Here is a 20508-nt window from a genome sequence, read left to right as displayed (position 1 = left end):
TGCTGTTAATTTGTATCCTTTCTGCAAGCAAGAGAAGGAGGAGGTGGAGAGGAAAGGGAGAGAGAGAGTAGGGCTGGCATATACGCTCTATGAAATTTAACATTTAATCTCTTTGACGTTATTTGAAGATGAACGGAATCATCAACAAGCAGCATAGCCACCACATGCAACAACAATAAGTCATCAATATTTCATAGACAGGATAATCCATGGGAAAAAGCTAAAGTTCAGACACCCCAAGAGAGACTGTTGATGGATGGTCGTCCTCGTGTTGTTGTTACTATGAATTTGGCAATGAAAAGGACACGTTTTTGTCATTCGGAAGGTTTGTTTTTCTCCGGCAAGTGGTGTGCGAAATTAAATGCATGCCATGGGAAAGAGGATATCTTATATCGAGTTAAGTGAAAATTTATAGGACAGGAGGATAGGTAGAATAGTTTTTTTTTCGAATAATGCGCAAGGGTCTGCAGGAACATTGGATTTAAAAAAAAAAAAATTCTAGGAGAGCCTTGAAAAAATTATTTAAAAATTCCTGGAATGATGTCCTTGACAAAAGTGTTGAAAGATATGCTTTGAAGTCCTTGAGTATCCTTAAAAAATATGTGTTCTTGGAGTTCTGAACTTTTTTTAAAATCATGGTTAATGTCCTTAAAAAACAGGATATCATATATCTGTCAGGATATCTTATATCGAATTAAGTGAAAATATTTGGAATATTGGGTTAGAAGGATATAAAAGGTAGAAAATGAAATGGACCTGCAGGGAGTTTGGATTTTTAAACATTTTTGTCATTGAAAATTTATTTTAAAAATCCTGGAAAAATGAATGTGCTTGGGAGTTGCGGATTTTTTAAATGCATTTAATGGATGATAGGTAGAAACTGCATTTTTTTAAATAATGCCGTAAGGACCTGTTGGAAGTTTGAATTTTTAAAAAATATTTTTCTAGGGGAGCCTTATTTTTTTAATCCTGGAATGATGTCCTTGACAAAAGTGTTGAAAGATATGCTATGAAGTCCTTGTGTATCCTTGAATTTTAAAATTTGTAGTTGATGCCCTTAAAAAAGAAAGGGTAGAAACTGAATTTTTTAATAAAGCCGCAAGAACCTGTAGGAAGTTTGGACTTTTTAAAAAAAATATTTTTTTTGGGGAGCCTTGAAAAAATTATTTAGAAAGTCCTGGGGTGGTGTCCTTGACAAAAGTTTTGAAAAATATGCTTTATAGTCCTTGAAAATCCTTAAAAATATATGGTATTGTTGTTTTAAATCTAGTCGATGTCCCTGAAGGTCCTTGACAAAATGTTCGTAAATCCAGGACGATGACAATACTGCACAGATTACTAAATAGAGGGAATAAGTTCCTCCCTCTTCAACACTTTATGGAAATTTTCGGAATAATATTCCTTTGGAATCCCTTAATTTTAGGCATACAGGGTGAGATAAAAAACTGCAACAAAGTCAAACGCCGTATTTTTTTTTAATTTTATTGAATGTCAGAAACAGCACCAAATTTTAGAATAAGTTTAGATTTGATCGAAATGGTCACCTTTGGCAGGAATTATGGCCTTCAAACGGCCAATGAAACCGTCAAACGCTGCCCGAATGTTGCTCTGCGGAATTTTGGCCCATTCCCGGCGAAGCGCTTGCTTGAGGTGATCGACACTTTGGCATTTTTTAGTGCCTACCTTGCTTTCCAAAATACTCCAGACACAATAGTCCAACGGATTGGTATGCGGAGATTTTGGTGGCCATTGTGCGCTGGAAATGAAGCGAGGAACCTCATTTTGTAATCATTTTTAAGTGGCACGTCCTGAGTGCTATGGTGATGAGCCCTGTTGGAATGTCCAAGGTCTGCAGCCAAAATGTTTGCGTGCCCAAGGCTTTAATACACCCTCCAGAATATTTTCGTGATAATATTCTGCATTTATTCTGATGCTACGGTCGATTAATACGAGCGGAGAGCGACCATCGGCTGTTATGGCGGCCCACACCATCACCATGGCCGGCGCTTGAGTTCTGGTGGCCAACCGAAGGTGCGCATTTTCAGCTGACTTGACCTCTTTGGCAAGTAAACACGAGCGGATCATTTTGTTTGTTTACAAACTGCTGGACAACGAATGTTTTCTCATCGGAGAACGGAGAAAACCAAATTCGACAGTTCACCACTTTCGGCTAAGGGAAGCCACTTTTTAGCTCTTTTGAGTCGATTTTCTTTCTGTTGCGGTGTAAGTTCTTACACTTTTGGGAATTTCAATGGCTTTACCCCGAGCTCATTTTTCAATATTTGCTGAGTGGAATGTTGCAATATGTTCAGCTCACGAGCCATTTTTCGGCCACTGCGAGGTGGGTTTCGATCAAATCGCTTCTTTACTTATCGAATTATTTCAGCTAATGTTACTGTTTTCTTCCGTCCACTTCCTTGACATCGGGCTACGTTACCAGTATCCTCGCTATTGGTAACGAGCGATGATACGAGGAACAAAAGATTTATTCACATTTAAATTTTGGAGTGCTCTAACGATAGCCCCTTGCGGTTCTCCAGACAAATATAAAGAAATCACACTATTACGCCTGAATTCCATCCGGAATAACTTTTTTTCTAGAAAATTCTTACCAAAATGCTTTTGAAGGCTTGTAAACAATATAATGAGCTGTCACTGGAATAATTTTAAAAGATGTCGGACAAGTGGCATTTCTAAGCCAGTCTGAATTTGGATGCAGTTTTTTTTTCATCTCACCCTGTATGTTCTTTATTCAAACCACTGTCATTCCTCATCATCATCATCACCATCCTCACTATCCATACTTCTATATGCATGAGCTTGTATATATGTAGAGCAGGGCTATGTGTCAGTTCGATGCAACCATAAAGTGCAGTTGTGGTGTAAACATTGGCCAGTCTCCAGATGCAGGTGGGGATTTTTCGAAGGCTTAAGCGACCAACATCACCTGAGATGAGTGTCAGATTGCAACCATCAATAGTTGTCAGTTGTGAGAGTGGACACAAACATGGAGACACTCGAAAAAGGATACACACACACATGAGTGTCCTTAAAGACACAAACGCACACACTCACATAAGGACCTCCCAAAAAATGACTCAATATGTGTGTGTGTGTGTGAATACACAATATCAGTAGCCCTTAGTAGTGGTCGGTTAGCTAGAACTGGCAATGACATTAACCGGCTTTTGTCGGGTGGCAAATTGAAACACAAAATGTGACAATACCTTGGCTAAGTGTTTGGGCGTGTGAGACACGTAAAAGTCACGAAAGGGCCATGGAGAGAAAGTTGAAAAAAAAATCGTTTGAGCGTTTTTTGGTTATTTCCAAAATTCATGACAGCACTGCAGTACCTGTCGGTTACCTTTTTCTTTTTTTGGTGGAGATAGATGCCTTAACTAAATTGAATTTATTAGCATGACCGGCTATTTGCATTGGCCCAATACTGTTTGAAAAAGAAGCAGGTTTTTCGAAGGTATAGGAGATTTAACCAAAATAGTTGATGGGCAATAGTTTTTTCTTTTCGTTTTTTTTTTCTCTTCAAGGGAATTTGGGAAATAAATTGTAAAATTTATTAGAAATTGAATTGAGGGCAAGGGAGGATTGTAAAGTTTTTGGTTTATGAGGATATGTCAAGGATTCGATGGAAATCGAATAAATTTTTAAAATCCCAAAGAGAAAAAAATTCTTAAAAGGCTACGCTAATGGCTGAAGTAATATTCTAAAATGGTCCAAATTATTGCATCTTAACTGACCTTTAAACAAGTTCTCCACTCAACCAATGTTCGATTATTTAAATACAAGGTGAGATGAAAAAAAACTGCAACCAACTTCAGACTGCTGTCGTTTCTAAGCCACTCGTCCGACCGCTGTTAAAATTATTCCAGTGACAGCTAATTATATGGTTTACAAGCGTCCGAAAGCATTTTGGTGAGAATTTTCCAGAAAAAAAGTTATTAGTGGCGGAATTCAAACGTGAAAGTGTGATTTCTTTATATTTGGCTGGAAAGCAACAAGTGGCTATCGTTGGAGCACTCCAGCATTTAAATGTGAATAAATCTTTTGTGTCTCGTACCATTGCTCGTTACCGTGATATTGATAGCGTAGCTCGACGTCAAGGAAGTGACGGACGGAAGAAAACAGCAACATCAACAGAAATGGTTCGAAAAGTAATGAAACGACTTGATCCAAAACTCGCGCCGCAGTGGCCGAAAAATGGCTCGAGAGCTGAACATATGGCAATATTCCATTCGGGAAATATTGAACAATGAGCTCGTGATACTGGCAGCGTAGCCCGACGTCAAGGAAGTGGACGGAAGAAAACAGCAACATCGGCAGAAATGCTTCGAAAAGTTAAGAAACGACGTGAACCAAAACCGGCGTGGCCGAAAAATGGCTCGTGAGCTGAACATATTGCAATATTCCTTTCGGCAAATATTGAAAAATTAGCTACCAGTATCACGGTAGCGTAGCCCGACGTCAAGGTAGTGGATGGAAGAAAACAGCAACATCGGCAGAAATGCTTCGAAAAGTCAAGAAACTATGTGAACCAAAACCGGCGTCGCAGTGGCCGAAAAATGGCTTGAGAGCTGAACATATGGCAATATTCCATTTGGCAAATCTTGAAAAATGAGCTCGTCTACTGGTAGCGTAGCCCGAGGTCAAGGAAGTGGACGGAAGAAAACAGCAACATCAGCAGAAATGGTTCGAAAAGTGTAGGAAGCGACTTGATCCAAAACCCGCGTCGCAGTGGCCGAAAAATGGCTCGTGAGCTGAACATATTGCAATATTCCATTCGGCAAATATTGAAAAATGATATGAGCTCGGGGTTAAGCCATTGAAATTCCAAAAAGTGCAGGAGCTTACACCGCAACCGAAAGAAAATAGACTCAAAGAGCTAAAGAGTTGCTTCGCTTGGCCGTTTGGTTTTTTTTCCGATGAGAAAACATTCGTTGTCCAGCAGTTTGTAAACAAACAAAATGATCCGCTCGTGTTGACTTGCCAAAGAGGTCAGCTGAAAATGTGCACCTTCGGTTGGCCACCAGATTTTAAACGCCGGCCATGGTAATGGTGTAGGCCGCCATAACAGCCAATGGTCGCTCTCCGCTCGTATTACTCGACCGTGGCATTAGAAAAAGTGCCGAATATTATCGCGAAAATATTTTGGAGGGTGTATAAAAGCTTTGGGCACGCAAACATTTTGGCCGCAGACCTTGGAAATTCCAACAGGACTCAGAATAAATGCCGAATATTGTAGCGAAAATATTCTGGAAAGTGTATTAAAGCCTTGGGCATTGCAACAGGACTCAGCAGGACTCAGAATAAATGCCGAATATTATAGTGAAAATATTCTGGAGGGTGTATTAAAGCCTTGGGCACGCAAAAATTATGGCCGTAGACCTTGGATATTCCAACAGGACTCAGCAACATCGCACTCAGCACGCCACAGTCACCCAAGAATGTTTACAAAATGAAGTTCCTCGCTTCATTTCCAGCGCACAATGGCCACCAAAATCTCCGGATACCAATCCGTTGGACTATTGTGTCTGGAGTATTTTGAAAATCAAAGTTGGCACTAAAAAATACAAAAGTGTCGATCACCTCAAGCAAGCGATTCGCCGTGAATGGGTCAGTATACGGCAGAGCAACATTCGGGCAGCCTGTGACGGTTTCATTGGCCGTTTGAAGGCCATAATTCGTGCCAAAGGTGACCAACTCGAACAAATCTGCACATATTCTAAAATTTTATTGCCGAAAATAATGTCAAAAATATGGCGTTTGACTTTGTTGCAGTTTTTTTTATCTCAACCTGTATTTGATTGTCCCAGAAAAATATTTAAAAAACCTCAGGTAATTGCTTAGATGATCCCCTGAAATTACATTACGAAAAGAATACATAATCTGCTCTTTGCTGATCTTTAAAAAGTGCGACCTGAGGCGTATAAGTGTTGACAGCACGTATACGCTCCATATCAGACATAATGAAAATTATTCAGATGTTTCCGAAAGAATATACTCAGAAATCCAAGTAAAGGGGTCTGGTGAATCCCAAAATAAATCCTAAATAAATCACGTTAAGGGGTCCGATTATGGCGTTTGACTTTGTTGCGTTTTTATCTCACCCTGTATTTGATTGCCCCAGAAAAATATTTAAAAAACCTAAGGTAATAGCTTAGATGATCCCCCGAAATGACATTACTTTACTTTATTACTTATACGCTCCAAATCTGACATAATGAAAAATATTCTGTTGATTCCGAAAAATATACTCAGAAATCTAAGTAAAGGTATCTGATGACTCCCAAAATAAATCCTAAAAAATCACGTTAATGGGTCCTACTATACCCTGAACTAATATTTTGAAGAGGTCAACAGTATAGACTTGAAACTGAATTTTTAAAATTTTTAATCTAAGGCGTATGAGTGTTGACAACATGTATACGCTCCAAATCTAACATAATTAAAATATTCCGATGAATTCGATAGAATATACTCAGAAATCCAAGTAAAGGGGTCTGATGACTCCCAAAATAAATCATAAAAAAATCACGTTAATGGGTTCGATGATACCCTGATATAATAATTGAAAAAGGTCAACGATATTGACCTAAAACTGAATTTTTGAAAATTTTATCGTAAGGCGTATGAGTGTTGACAACACGGATACGCAATATGTTTCCTAATGCGTATGAGTGTTGACAACCCTTATACGCTCCAATGGTACTACAACCTCCCACCTTCAACATCGAATCTATTTTGAAGAATTTTATTTTATTTATTTAATAATTTATTCTCTTTTTCTTCCCCTCCTCTCTTTACAGCCCTCTCACTATGTCACCATCACGACGCCGCATGATCAGACGGATGCCGCCGATAAGGCTGAGAAAACGGCACGCATCAAACAATTGGTTGGCCAGCTACAAAATAATCTTTGCAATGTCTCGGTGATGAGTGATCCCGACTTGGATTCCCTATCCAACATGGATCCCAACTCCTTGGTGGACATAACTGGCAAAGATTTCATGGAGCAGCTAAAGGATTCAGGCAGGTTAGGGGGAGAGGCCCAGATGTGGTGGTTATATCCCCAACTTTGTATACCTGACACATCTATGTCTCTATTTTTTACGTTCTTTGCTTTCCAATTCACCATTTTCCGCATGCCTTGAAAAATTTATACTCGTTCATTTAAATATCGCATTTTTTCGATGCAAATCCTCACGACCTTTGACATTGGTAATCAAAGTAATTAAAGGAAGCTTTTAACGGCCAATACAAAATTCATAAATTTTTAGTGCCACTTTTTTTTGGTGGCATTTTTTGCGAAAATTGTTTTCCGTTCATAAATTATTTACAAATCAATGATAAAAATGTTCTTCCCCTACCCTTCGCTCACGCTCTTGCCAACCATTTTCAATGGAAATGGGAAATTAATGTCATTACTTCTTTATCCTTTTATACCCATCAAATTTATGTCCAGCCACTCCATTGCCAATTGAAATGAATCGGTTAAAAGTTTGTTTTACGTTTTTTGTTGTTTTTTTTTCGTTTGTTTATGTGGTTGTTGTATTGCATGCCGAGCTTTTTTTGTTTTTAACATTTATGGGATTTCACCACAGGACTCACAAAAGGCAAGGCATTAAAGTGGCCTGGGCTAAAGGAATTTTTAATAATTCTTTGAGGGTAAGAGCAGCGAAGGCTACCCTGCCTAATTAATGGTCATCATGGGCAATTTAAAGAGCATAAAAGTGGATTTTTAACATCCTTTTTGAAGCACCCTCTATGGCAAATTTATTTTATCGGGACAAATGTTTTTCCGGACTTCAAATCTGGAACTTTTAGGTTTAAGATCTTTGTCGGCTCAGTTTGGATCCGTAATCCATAATTTTTAAATCGATTTATTCAAGGACAATCGGGTATTTTTAAGAGGATTTGTCAGGGACTATCAGGTTTTTTTTGGAGACGAAGAGGACTTTTATTGTGGACATTTGAAGAATTGTATACAAGCATATCTAGGATACAATATTTGAACTTTGTAGAGATAGAATCCAAATAGAACCTTAACAAGTGGTGGTTTGGGGTAAAACCAAGGTCCAGTGTAAGTACTTTTTGTTTTTTGAGAATATCTAGACCCAAAATTCGAACGACGATGGAGTAGATGACTTCCATGGATATCTGCTATGACCTCTATGGTCATATACAGTAGAGTAGATGACTTCCTTGGACATCTGCAGTAGAGTAGATGATCTTCTTGGACATCTGCAGTAGAGTAGATTATCGCCTTGGACATCTACGATGAAGAAGATGACATTCGTATACATCTACGACGAAGTAGGTGATATTTTTGGGCATCTTCGATAGAGTAGATGACCGTCGTGAACATCTACGACGGAGAAGATTAACTTCGAGGACATATACGATGAAGTAGATGACATTCGTGGACATCTATGATAGAGTAGAACTCCTTTGTGTGCATCTACGCTGGAGTAGATAACCCCCATGGACATCTATGACGAAGTACATGACCTTCGAGGGCATCTTAGGTCTAGTAGATGACATTTGCGGACATCTCAGATGGAGTAAATTACCTTCGTGGATATCTACTGTGGAGTAGAAGGCCTCCATGGACGTTTAAAAAGAACAGATCACCTTCGGTGACATCTACGATGGAGTAGATGACCTTCGGTGACATCTACGATGGAGTAGATGACCTTCGTGGACACCTACGTTGGAGTAGATGACCTTCGTGAACATCTACGATGGAGTAGATTACCTTCGTGGACACCTACATTGGAGTATATAACCTTCATGAACACCTACGATGGAGTAAATAACCTTCGTGGACATCTACGATGGAGTATATGACCTTCGTAGAGATCTACGATAGAGTGAATGACCTCCGTGAATATCTACGATGGAGTAGATGACCTTCGTGGACATCTACGTTGGAGTAGGTGACCTTTGTGGACACCTACGATGAAGTAGATAAGCTTCGTGGACATCTACGATGGAGTAGAAAGCGTCCATGGACATCTAAAATGGAGTACATGACCTCCATGGACATCTACGATGGAGTAGATGATATTCGTGGGCATCTACGATAAGGTAGATGACATCCGTACACATCTTCGTTGTAGTAAATGACATTAGTGGGCATCTACGATAAAGTAGATGACATTCGTGGGCATCTACGATGGAGTAGATTACTTTCGTGGACGTCTACGATTGGGTGTATGACCCTAGGGGGTATCTATGATGGAGTAGATGAGCTCTGTGGACATCTGCGATGGAGTAGAGGACCTTCGTGGACATCTACGATGGAGTATATGACCTTCGTGGACATCTACAATGGAGTAGATAACCTTCGTGGACATCTACGATGGAGTAGGTGACCTTTGTGGACATCTACGTTGGAGTAGATAACCTCAAGTTTCATCTATAATGTAGTAGATAACCTTCGTGGGAATCTACGATGGAGTAGATGACATTCGTGGACGTCTACGATAGAGTATATGACCATAGGGGGTATCTATGATGGAGTAGATGACATTCGTGGACAGCTACGATGGAGTAGAGGACCTTCGTGGACGTCTACGATAGAGTATATGACCCTAGGGGATATCTATGATGGAGTATATGACATTCGTGGACAGCTACGATGGAGTAGATAACCTTCGTGGCATCTACCATGGAGTATATGAACTTAACGGTCATCTACGATAGCGTAGATAACCTCCATTGACATCAACGATTGAGTGGATGACCTCCATGGACATCTACGATGGAGTAGATAACCTCCATGGATATCTACGATTGAGTTCATGACCTTCGAAGGCATCTTAGATGGAGTAGATGACCTTCATATGACCTTAATAGACTTCTACGATGGAGTAGATGACCTCTTTGGACGTCTACGGTAAAGTAGATGTCTTCTGAGGATATCTACTATAGAGTAGCTGTCTTTTCTAAACACCTGCTAGATAGTAGATGCCCTTTTCGAACATCTACTATAAAGTAGATGACATTTACCGCGGAGTAGATCACATCTTGGGCTATCTACTATAAAGTAAATAGGTTTTTTGGGAATCTACTATAGAGTAAATGGCCATCTCTGACTATCTTGAACATCTCCTATAAAGTAGATGACATCCCTGATCCTCTACAAAAGAGTAGATAGAGCAGTAGTAGTGCTCATCCTTCCTCTTTACCCTGGAATGCCTACTTTTTGTCTCATGCATGTTTTTTATGTCGTTTTTTAACTCTTCCTTCTTTACTGTTCTCCTGAAAATTTAATTGAGAAAATTGTATTAATGTGTCTCTTAAATATTTTCTCTTTCTCTCTCCCACCACTCTCGCCATCTGTAGACCATTGTGTGCAAAGCGAAACGCTGAGGACCGAATTAACTTGTTAAAGCTCTTGAAGGAGGGCGCCATCTTTTGCTCCGAACGTTATCCAGAGGATGCTGAGGCCATTGATGCGGAAATCCGTCGGCAATTGAATGATGAATTGCACAATAATCACAACAACAGCATGACAATCGAACAGCAGCAACAGCAACAACAGGTACAAAAGGATACAAAGAACACAACACATACAACAACAACAAATCGCAAAACTAATACAACAACCACGAAACAAAATCAGGAACAAACAATAACTATTGTGGTAACCGATACAAATCTAAAGAACGACAACATTACAACTACAACAGCAACAACTACAGGAAACAACAAAACTCACGACATATGACTACCGATTTTCGCCAGTATCACCTGAAATCTAGAGAATAATAGCTGTAAGGATAAGGGTTAAGCGGATGAAATGTTGAAGTAGAATAAGCAAAATGTGTTTTTATTTAAATTTGAAAAAAAATATTGAAGATTGAATTCAAGGACTACGGATATTGCCAAGCATAACAAAGGGGAGTGCAAACGGGCAGTGTACTACCAAAAGCTGTAGGAAAATGGTAGGGAACTATGATTTTTGCTATTGAATGCTCATTTCATGTGTTAAAAAAAAGGCCTAGGTCACCTCTGGTTTAATTGCGGAAATGAAAAAAAAAATTAATTAAGGATACGTTTTTTATTAACAAACTGAGAAAAAAAAATTAAATTGCATTTATGTCCTGTCTTTTTTTCTCTGTCTCACTGAAATTAATTAAATCGGAGCACTTCAAATGTCAATAATAAATGTGTTTTTTTTTGGGTGTACAACAAGTGTATTGCTTTAGATTTAGACACTGCAACAACAACAACAATAGTATTAATAATAACAACAACAACAAATTGCTAATTCCCAAAAACCACAAAACCAACAACAACACCACTGCGCAACAAAAACAACAACAAACCAACATCACTCCGAATGGTAAATCCATGTTAGACAGGTCGTAATGGAAATTGGTCTTGATTCCAACAAAAACAACAACAACAACGACAAAAAGATCCTAAATTTTAAAATTGAAATGAATTCCAATTAAACATTTTTACGGTTTTGATTTCAGCAGACCTATTTAATTAGTAAAACATTTGCAAAAAACAAACAAGAGAGCCGTTGAAGAAGAAGAGGAGGAAGAAAAACACACGCACACACACATAGGTTGGCTAGCTACACCATTTCCGGAAAAAGGGGGATTTTTGAAATTAAAAAAACAACAACAAATTTATTTTTATTTTTTTTTACGGTGGAGTAGATGACCCCAGTGGCAATTTAAAATGGAGTAGATGACCCCAGTGGACATCTACGATAGAGTAGATGAACCCAGTGGCCATCTACGATAAAGTAGATGTCTCCAGTGGCCATCTACGATTGAGTAGATGACCCCAGTGAACATCTACGACAGAGTAGATGACCCCAGTGGACATCTACGACAGAGTAGATGACCCCAGTGGACATCTACGACAGAGTAGATGACCCCAGTGGCCATCTACGGCGGAGCAGATGACCACAGTGGCCATCTACGATGGATTAGATAACCCCAGTGGACATCTACGACAGAGTAGATGGCCCCAGTGGACATCTACGATAGAGTAGATGAACCCAGTGGACATCTACGACAGAGTAGATGTCCCCAGTGGACATCTACGACAGAGTAGATGAACCCAGTGGACATCTACGATAAAGTAGATGTCACCAGTGGCCATCTACGATAGAGTAGAAGGCCCCAGTGGCCATCTACGCCAGAGTAGATGTCCCCAGATGCCATCTACGATAAAGTAGATGTCACCAGTGGCCATCTACGATAGAGTAGAAGGCCCCAGTGGCCATCTACGCCAAAGTAGATGTCCCCAGTGGTCATCTACGACGGAGTAGATGTCCCAGTGGGCATCTACGCTAGAGTAGATGTCTCCAGTGGCCATCTACGCCAAAGTAGATGTCCCCAGTGATCATCTACGCGAAAGCAAATGTCCCCAGTGACCATCTACGATAGAGTAGATGTTCCCAGTGGCCATCTACGCCAGAGTAGATGTCCCCAGTGGCCATCTATGTTAAAGTAGATAACTCCTGTGAACATCTACAATAGAGTAGAAGTGACCCCAGTGGCAATCTATAATAGAGTAGAAGTCCTCAGTGGTCATCTACAATAGAATAGATGTCTCCAGATGCCATCTTCGATAGAGTAGATGTCCCCAGTTGCCATCTAAGATAGAGTAGGTCGCCCCAGTGGCCATCTACGTTAGAGTAGGTGGCCCCAATGGTCATCTACGCTAAAGTAGATGTACCCAGTGGCCATCTACGCCAGAGTAGATGTCCCCAGTGACCATCTACGATAAAGTAGATGTACCCAGTGGCCATCTACACTAAAGTAGATGTACCCAATGGTCATCTACGCTAAAGTAGATGTACCCAATGGTCATCTACATCAGAGTAGATGTCACCATTGACCATCTACGCTAAAGTAGATGTACCCAGTGACCATCTACGCCAAAGTAGATGTCCCCAGTGATCATCTACGCTAAAGCAAATGTCCCCAGTGACCATCTAAGCTAGAGTAGATGACCCCAGTGGCCAATTACAAAAGAGTATATGGTACTAGTGACCATCTACGATAGAGTAGATGTCCCCAATGGTCATCTACGCCAGAGTAGATGTCCCCAGTGGCCATCTACGCCAGAGTAGATGTCCCCAGTTACCCTCTACGCTAAAGTAGATGTCCCCAGTGGCCATCTACGCCAGAGTAGATGTCCCCAGTGACCATCTACGCTAAAGTAGATGTACCCAGTGGTCGTTTTCGATAGAGTAGATGTCCCCAGTGGCCATCTACGCTTGAGAAGATGCTCTCAGTGTTCATCTACGCTAGAATAGATGTCCTCAGTTTTCATTTACGCTAGAATAGAGTCCTCAGTGACTATCAAATCTAGAGTAGATCCCCCTATTGGCCATCTACCCTAGAGTAGATGCCCTCAATGGCCATCTACAATGGAGTAGATGACCCCAGTGGCCACCTACGACGTAGTAGATGATCTCAGTGTCCTTCTACAAAAGAGTAGGTGATCCCAATGGTCCTCTAGAGGGTAAAGATGACATAATTTTTGAATTTCGAAAATGGTGTAGTTAGGTCCTACCTAGGTATATAATATATATATATATATGGAAATGTATGGTTAACGTACTATTTAAGGTTACAACTAAAACGAAAAATTAATAAAAAATTGAGGAAAAACATGAATTTGAATGAATTTAAAAGAAAAATCTAATTTTATTGCCAAGTTTTACAAAGCGAAAAAATGCCGAGAAAAAAAAAGGAAGCGAATTAAATCACTACATACATATAAACAACTATATACTAAACTCTCAATAGCATACAGACATACTTGCATTAATATTATCAGACATTTGAAAAATTTTACAAAGCTCTCGCCAAACCGTAGCATCATTAGATCGAAACTCAAACTCAACATCATCCCCTTTAAGACGGAAGAATGAAGAGGTTAATTAAGCTAAGAATTATTTAAAAATTAAGATAACTGTAAACGATGGTTAACGTATTGTTATAGAAAGCATACCAAGACATACAAACATTCTAACACACAAACATGCATAGAGTCTCAATAGGACCCAAATAACAATTAATACAATTTAATAATAATAATACAACAGGAAACTACTATACACTTTCAAACACCATCCATATATATATGAAAAACAAAAACAAATAATTAATAATAAAAAAATACTAAAAATATTAATTAGAAAAAGAAAGGAAATGGTAACCACTTCTATTTACCGAGAATTACCAACAACAAAAAAGCAGCAGCAATTCGTATTAAATACAGACATACATACAAACATAACATCACATATACATTTATAATAGCCCCTAAAAGTATACAATAGAACAATGAACATGAACTTATATAGATTAATTATATCTGGAGTAATTAAGACAACTTCGTACGGACAAAACATAAACAGAACAAAGTAAATAATACTCTAACTGCAATAAATAAATATATTCTACATCTTTATTACTTGAATCAGAGAGGAAAAGTTGAAGAGAGAGAGAGAGGGAGTTTGATGTTGGAAATCCCCTTTTTGTCACCATGACACCACCTCCAATCCCTCCTCCTTCTACTCCCCCTCAAAAAGTAAAGAAATATATATTATAGCTATAGTGCATATTTATACCAACTAACTTAATCCATCATACATCCCGAACATCCAAACACCCATACATACATATTTATACGTATAAGTGTGTGAAGAATCACAAAAACCCCAATACAATGAAATACTCTAGAAATTTATTCAAAAAAATACTCTTTAAGAAGACAAGAAAAAAGAAGAAGAACAAAAATTTAGATGCTAACTAAAAACGTAGAAGCTTCAAAGCGCAAAACAAATCTTTGGCTTAAGGATAGAGCAAATTATCATCTTTGTCCCTTTTCTAAGTTTCGTTAAAAATTTTGTTTTTTTTAAAAATTGCTATTATTTTTTTTAAATTTTAGAGAACTGGAAAATTCTGGTCGCCCTCGAAGAGAAAATGAGAATGAGGTCTGATATCTAAGGGAAGAATATAAAAGAATATGCAACATAAAACGAAAAACCTTAAAGAGATACCTATCTATAGCATTGAGGTAGTCAGGATAGTCCCACACCCCCATTTTGACCACCTCAAATTGAAAACATCGTTGATATATACAATGTCAAAAAATTAGACCTATGGTAAGAAGGCCCCTTGAATGTTAGACCATGAAAGAGGGGCTATAAGGAGAGATTACTTTAAAGACATTTATATAGGAAAGATCTTCTCCTTTCTAGGATCTCCTTTCAATATAGTACCTCTTAAGGGAAGGCTGTTCCGCATACTCCCAAAGAGACTCTGTCATAAAGACCCCTTTAAGTGTATTCTCTCAGTAGCTGGCTATCAAAAGGACAATCTTTCTTTTGATGAAACAAGAATTTTAGAAGGTATCTCTATCGTAGAAGGCCACAGGAGTCACCGACACCAACATGGATGACCTCTGAAATCATCTAATCCAACGTAGATGCCCACTTATCTTATCTACTCTATATTAGATGGCCACTGTGGACAGCAAAACTTTCGTAGATGCCTATTTGTGTTATCTATACTATCGTAGATGTTCCATAGAGCCATAAATGTTATAGTAGATGGAACCTGGAATTATCTACGTCATAGTGGATGCCTACTAAGGTCATCTACTTTAAAGTAGGTGTCTCCAGGGGCCAAATGTTGTGCATAAAGTTTATATACCCTGACGGAAATGATTTCTAAAGTCATTTACGCTATCGCATATGACCACTGGGGTCATTTGGGATCTACTACGCTATCATGGATGTCTACTAAGGTCCTCTTCTTGAAGGTAGGTGTCTCCTAGGGTCAAATTCTGTCCAGAAAGGTAATATATCCTAACGTAGAGGACCCCTGAAATTTTCCACTCTATCGTAGATGACTATCTATTCTAACGTAGATGACCTTTTCAATGATTTACTCTGTCGTAGATGTCGACTAAGACCATCTACTCTATCGTAGATGCCAATATAGGTTATCTATTCTTCCGTAGATGACAAGTGGGGAGATCTACTCTATCGTAAACGTCCGGGTCTACTACTCGGGTATCTAATCTATCGAGTCTCGGGTATCTACTCTATTGAGTGGATGACACTGGGGTCATCTCTATCGTAGATGGTCATTAGTGTCATTTTTTCTATCGTAGATGACATCGTAGACGGTCAGTGGGTTCAGCTACTTTATCGCACATAGTCGACGGGGCCTTCTTCTAACGTAGATGTCTCCTGGAGCCATCTAACAAATCGTAGATGGTCACTTGGGTCAGCTACTTTATCGTATGTGGCCTCTGGGACCTTCTAAAAAAACCACTGGAATCATCTACTATTGTAGATGGCTTCCAGGGTCATCTACACTATTGCAGATGACCGCTGGTGCCATCTATTTTTCGTAGATGGCCACTGGGGTCATCTACTTTTCCGTAGGTGGCCACTGGGGTCATCTACTTTTTCGTAGATGCATGCTGGGGTCATCTACGTTTTCTAAGATAACCACTGGGGTCATCTGCGCTATCGTGGATGTCCACTAAGGTCATAGATGCCCACTTAGACCATCTACGATACTGAAAATGGCCACTGGCGTGACATATCCTTTCGTAAATCACCACTTGGTTCATCTACGTTATAGTAGATGGCCCCTGGGCACATCCTCACTACTGTAGATGTTCACCAAGGTTATCTAACCTTACGTAGCGTGGTCACCTACCACTTGGCTCATCTACGGTATTGTAGATGGCCAGTAAGTTCATTTTCGCTATCGTAGATGGCTACCTAGGTCATATACTTCGCCATAGATGGCCTCTAGAGTCATCCACGCTACCGTAGATTTTTACTAAGGTTGTCTACCCTCAGCGCGGTCACCTACCACTCGGCTCATCTACGATATTGTAGATGGCTACTATGGTCATCTACAGTATTGTAGATGGCCACTAAGGTAATCTATGGTATTGTAGATGGCCACTAAGGTTTTCTTCGTTTTCGTAGATGGCCACTTAGGTCATCTACTCCGTAAAAGATGGCTTCTGAAATCATCCGTGCTATCCTAGATTTTTACTACGGTTGTCTACCATTACGTAGCGGGATCATCTACCACTCGGCTCATCTACGATATTGTAGATGGCTACTATGGTCATTTACGGTATTGTAGATGGCTACTATGGTCATCTACGGTATTGTAAATGGCCACTAAGGTTTTCTTCGTTATCGTAGATGGCCACTTAGGTCATCTACTTCGTAAAAGATGGCTTCTGAAATCATCCGTCTATTTTAAGTATCGGACCTCTGAAGACTTCTACAGCATCGTAGATGGCCGCTAAGTTCATGTAATCTATCTTAGAGTGCCGTCGGGGTCACCTTCTCTTCAGAAAATGGCCGTTTGGTTCATCTACGGTATCGTAGATGGCCACTAAGGTCATATCTGGTATTGTATATGGCCAGTGAGGTCATCTTCGCTATCGTAGATTGTCACATATGTCATCTACCCCGCCATATATGACCACTGGAATCATCCGTGCTACCATAGATGTTTATAAAGGTTGTCTACCCTAACGTAGCTGACCTCTAGAGACTTCTACAATATCGTAGATGTCCGCTAAGTTGATCGACTCTATTTTAGAATGCCGTCGGGTCACCTTCTGTACAGTAAATGGCCGCTTGGTTATTTACGGTATCGTAGATGGCCACTAAGGTCATCTCCGGTATTGTATATGGCCAGCGAGGTCATCTTCGCTATCGTAGATTGCCACTTATGTCATTTTCCCCGCCATATATGACCACTGGAATCATCCGTGCTACCATAGCTGTTTATAAAGGTTGTCTACCCTAACGTAGCTAACATCTAGATACTTCTACAATATCGTAGATGTCCGCTAAGTTGATATACTCTATTTTAGAATGCCGTCGGGGTCACCTTCTCTTCAGTAAATTACCTGTTGGTTCATCTACAGTATCGAAGATGGTCACTAAGGTCATCGGTGGTCATCCATTCCGAAGTAGATGGCTACTGGCATCATCTATCCTATCAGTGATGTCTACTTTTGCCATTTACTCTATCGTGTTTGACTATTGCATCATCTGCTCTATCGCTGATGTCCACTGGGGTAATATAATCTGTCGTAGATGACTTCTGTAGTCATATACTCCATCGTAGATGTTCGTAAAGGTCATTTACTCTTTCGATGGGATCATCAATTTAATCGTAGACGACCCATACACTATCGTACATGTCCACTTGTGTGTCTTCCACTGATGTGTAGATGGTCTCCATTTGTGTCTTTTACTGATGTGTAGATGGTCTCATATCGTCGTAGATGACATCGTAGATGTCACTTGGTCCATCTACTTTACAAATAGGATCCTCTATATTGTCGGACCGTTTTCCTTAATATATCCGTTAAGGGTCGTAGGGCGACTAAATAAATTACTGAGGGATTTTTCGAAGTATTTACTATTCCAAAAAATCTATAATTTCAATTTTCTTAAAAAAAAATAGATTCTGAATTGAAAAAAATTGGAAATTGCTTCAAACGGGAATGAAAATAATAATTAAAAAATCTGAGCTTCCCTATTTCCAAAAGAAGTAATAAAAGAATGGAAAACTAAAAAACTAATTGGCAAACATTTTGCCTACCTTCCTATTCGATTTTTAATTAATTTAATGGACTTTTTGTTTTGAATATTTAATTTGAAAAAAAAAAAAAAATAAAAAAAATCCTAAGACTGACAATTAAATTGATTTTACATAACAAGAAAAACAAGCAGAAAATGGAAAAACTCGAACTCGAAATGGATATGTATTATTTTAATTAAGAAAAAAATAGCAACAAATAATTGGCAATTGTGAAAAATTTACAAAAAAAAAAAAAAAAAAAAAAAAAAATGGAGAAGAATAAAAAAAAAAATATTTAGAGCATGTGTGTGTTGAATCAATATTATTGAAATTATTGCCCGTTTGCCTAAATTACCAGCCGAGTAGATAATGCAAATTCTAAAAACCATAAAAAACAACCAACCAAACCTAGAGAAAAAATATATATGGAAATAATTTTATTTAATTAATTTACTGCCAAACAAAAATAAATATTAAAAAAAAACAGAAAAAAATTTTACACAATTTTGCCAAGGTTTTAATTACAATTAATTAGAAATAAAAAAGATAAACTTCCCCAGCTTAACAACAACAACAAAAAATAATAACAATGGATTATGCATGCAGAAATTAAATTAAAAAAAAAAAATTAAAAACAAAAAACTTGAAATAACAATAAATAATTATTGACATCAGTGTCAACAAACCATCGAGACCAATTATGATAAATAAAAAAAATAACAAACACACATGTATTTTTTTTTAAATTTCATTTTTAATTAAACACAATTACGTATTACTTAAATGGTAATTTGAAAAAGCAAAAAAAAAACACACATTGAAAATTTTTAGCTAAAATTGAAATTTAACACACACACCCACACAAAATGTTTTTAAATGTTAGGTATTAAAATAAAAATCATATGTTTTTTGATATATAAAAAAATTGAAAAAAAAAATAAAAATAATAATTAAATTAAAAAACAAGCAAACAAACTCTTGAAAATCAACAGCAACTACGTAAATGTGTGGTAGTCACAATAATAATAATGAAAAAAAAAAAAAAAAAACAAATACTTGTAACTCACACTAAAAAGCATGCACATTCCACCACGCCCCATTATCACACACAGATCCTCGCCCCCACACTCACACCCACACACCAGCAGAGAAATTGTCAAACAATTTCAAAAACAAAAATAATTCACTTCAAATTTTTGCAAATTAATTTTGTTTCACTTGAAGAAGAAAAAACAACAACAACAAAATTTGCAAAAACAACAATAAAAAGCAACAACAACAATCGAATTAATTCAATTCCTAAAATAAATCATTCAAATGTTGCCGAAAATGGGTGTTAGAGCATAACCCACACTTCTCACCCATACACTCATACCGACGCAGCCAACTTGTGTGTAGCTGCTGCATCATACCCATACATCCATCCACTCATTATTTTAATCTCGATGTTAATGAAACGTCAAAAATACCACCCTCACCACCACCACCACCACTACTACCAGCAAGACCCTTCGCTCAAAAAAGGAAAATCTATAGAAAACAACAACAACAAAAATATTTGAGAGGAAACCAAATCCATCAATAAAGTGTTAAGAAAACAAGTGGAAAAAATATGTCTTTCTTTGGAAAGAGGGAGGGATGGAGGGGTATTTACAAGAGGTGAGTATGAAAAATCGAAAAAAAGAAAACCTTTTAAAAACAATTCAAGGGTGCCATATAGGTCTTTTAAGGGTTTACCTACACTATCGTAGATGGCTCCTGGGGACATCTACTCTATCGTAGATGGTCACTGAGGCCATATACGCCAACCTAGATGTCCACTAGGGTCGTTTACCCCATTGTAGATGGACCCTAGGTTTATCTACTCTATCGT

At 38.5% G+C, this 20508-nt stretch overlaps 1 protein-coding gene across 1 annotated transcript in view; it reads left to right on the top strand.

The window, feature by feature from the left end:
• LOC101887617 (DNA fragmentation factor subunit alpha) overlaps positions 1-20188 on the top strand; it is a 90594-nt gene extending 70406 nt beyond the window's left edge. Inside the window, exons 3-4 of the mRNA XM_005179558.4 lie at positions 6822-7048; positions 10363-20188. Coding sequence (XP_005179615.1) covers positions 6822-7048; positions 10363-10747 — 612 coding nt within the window. The 3' untranslated portion in view covers positions 10748-20188. The remainder of the gene's footprint in view (positions 1-6821; positions 7049-10362) is intronic.
• Positions 20189-20508: the final 320 nt, after the last annotated feature.

This window comes from Musca domestica, unplaced genomic scaffold, assembly GCF_030504385.1.
Source record: "Musca domestica strain aabys unplaced genomic scaffold, Musca_domestica.polishedcontigs.V.1.1 58, whole genome shotgun sequence".
In the NCBI taxonomy this organism is placed as follows: Eukaryota; Metazoa; Arthropoda; class Insecta; order Diptera; family Muscidae; genus Musca; species Musca domestica.
This window is presented reverse-complemented; position numbering and strand designations above follow the sequence as displayed.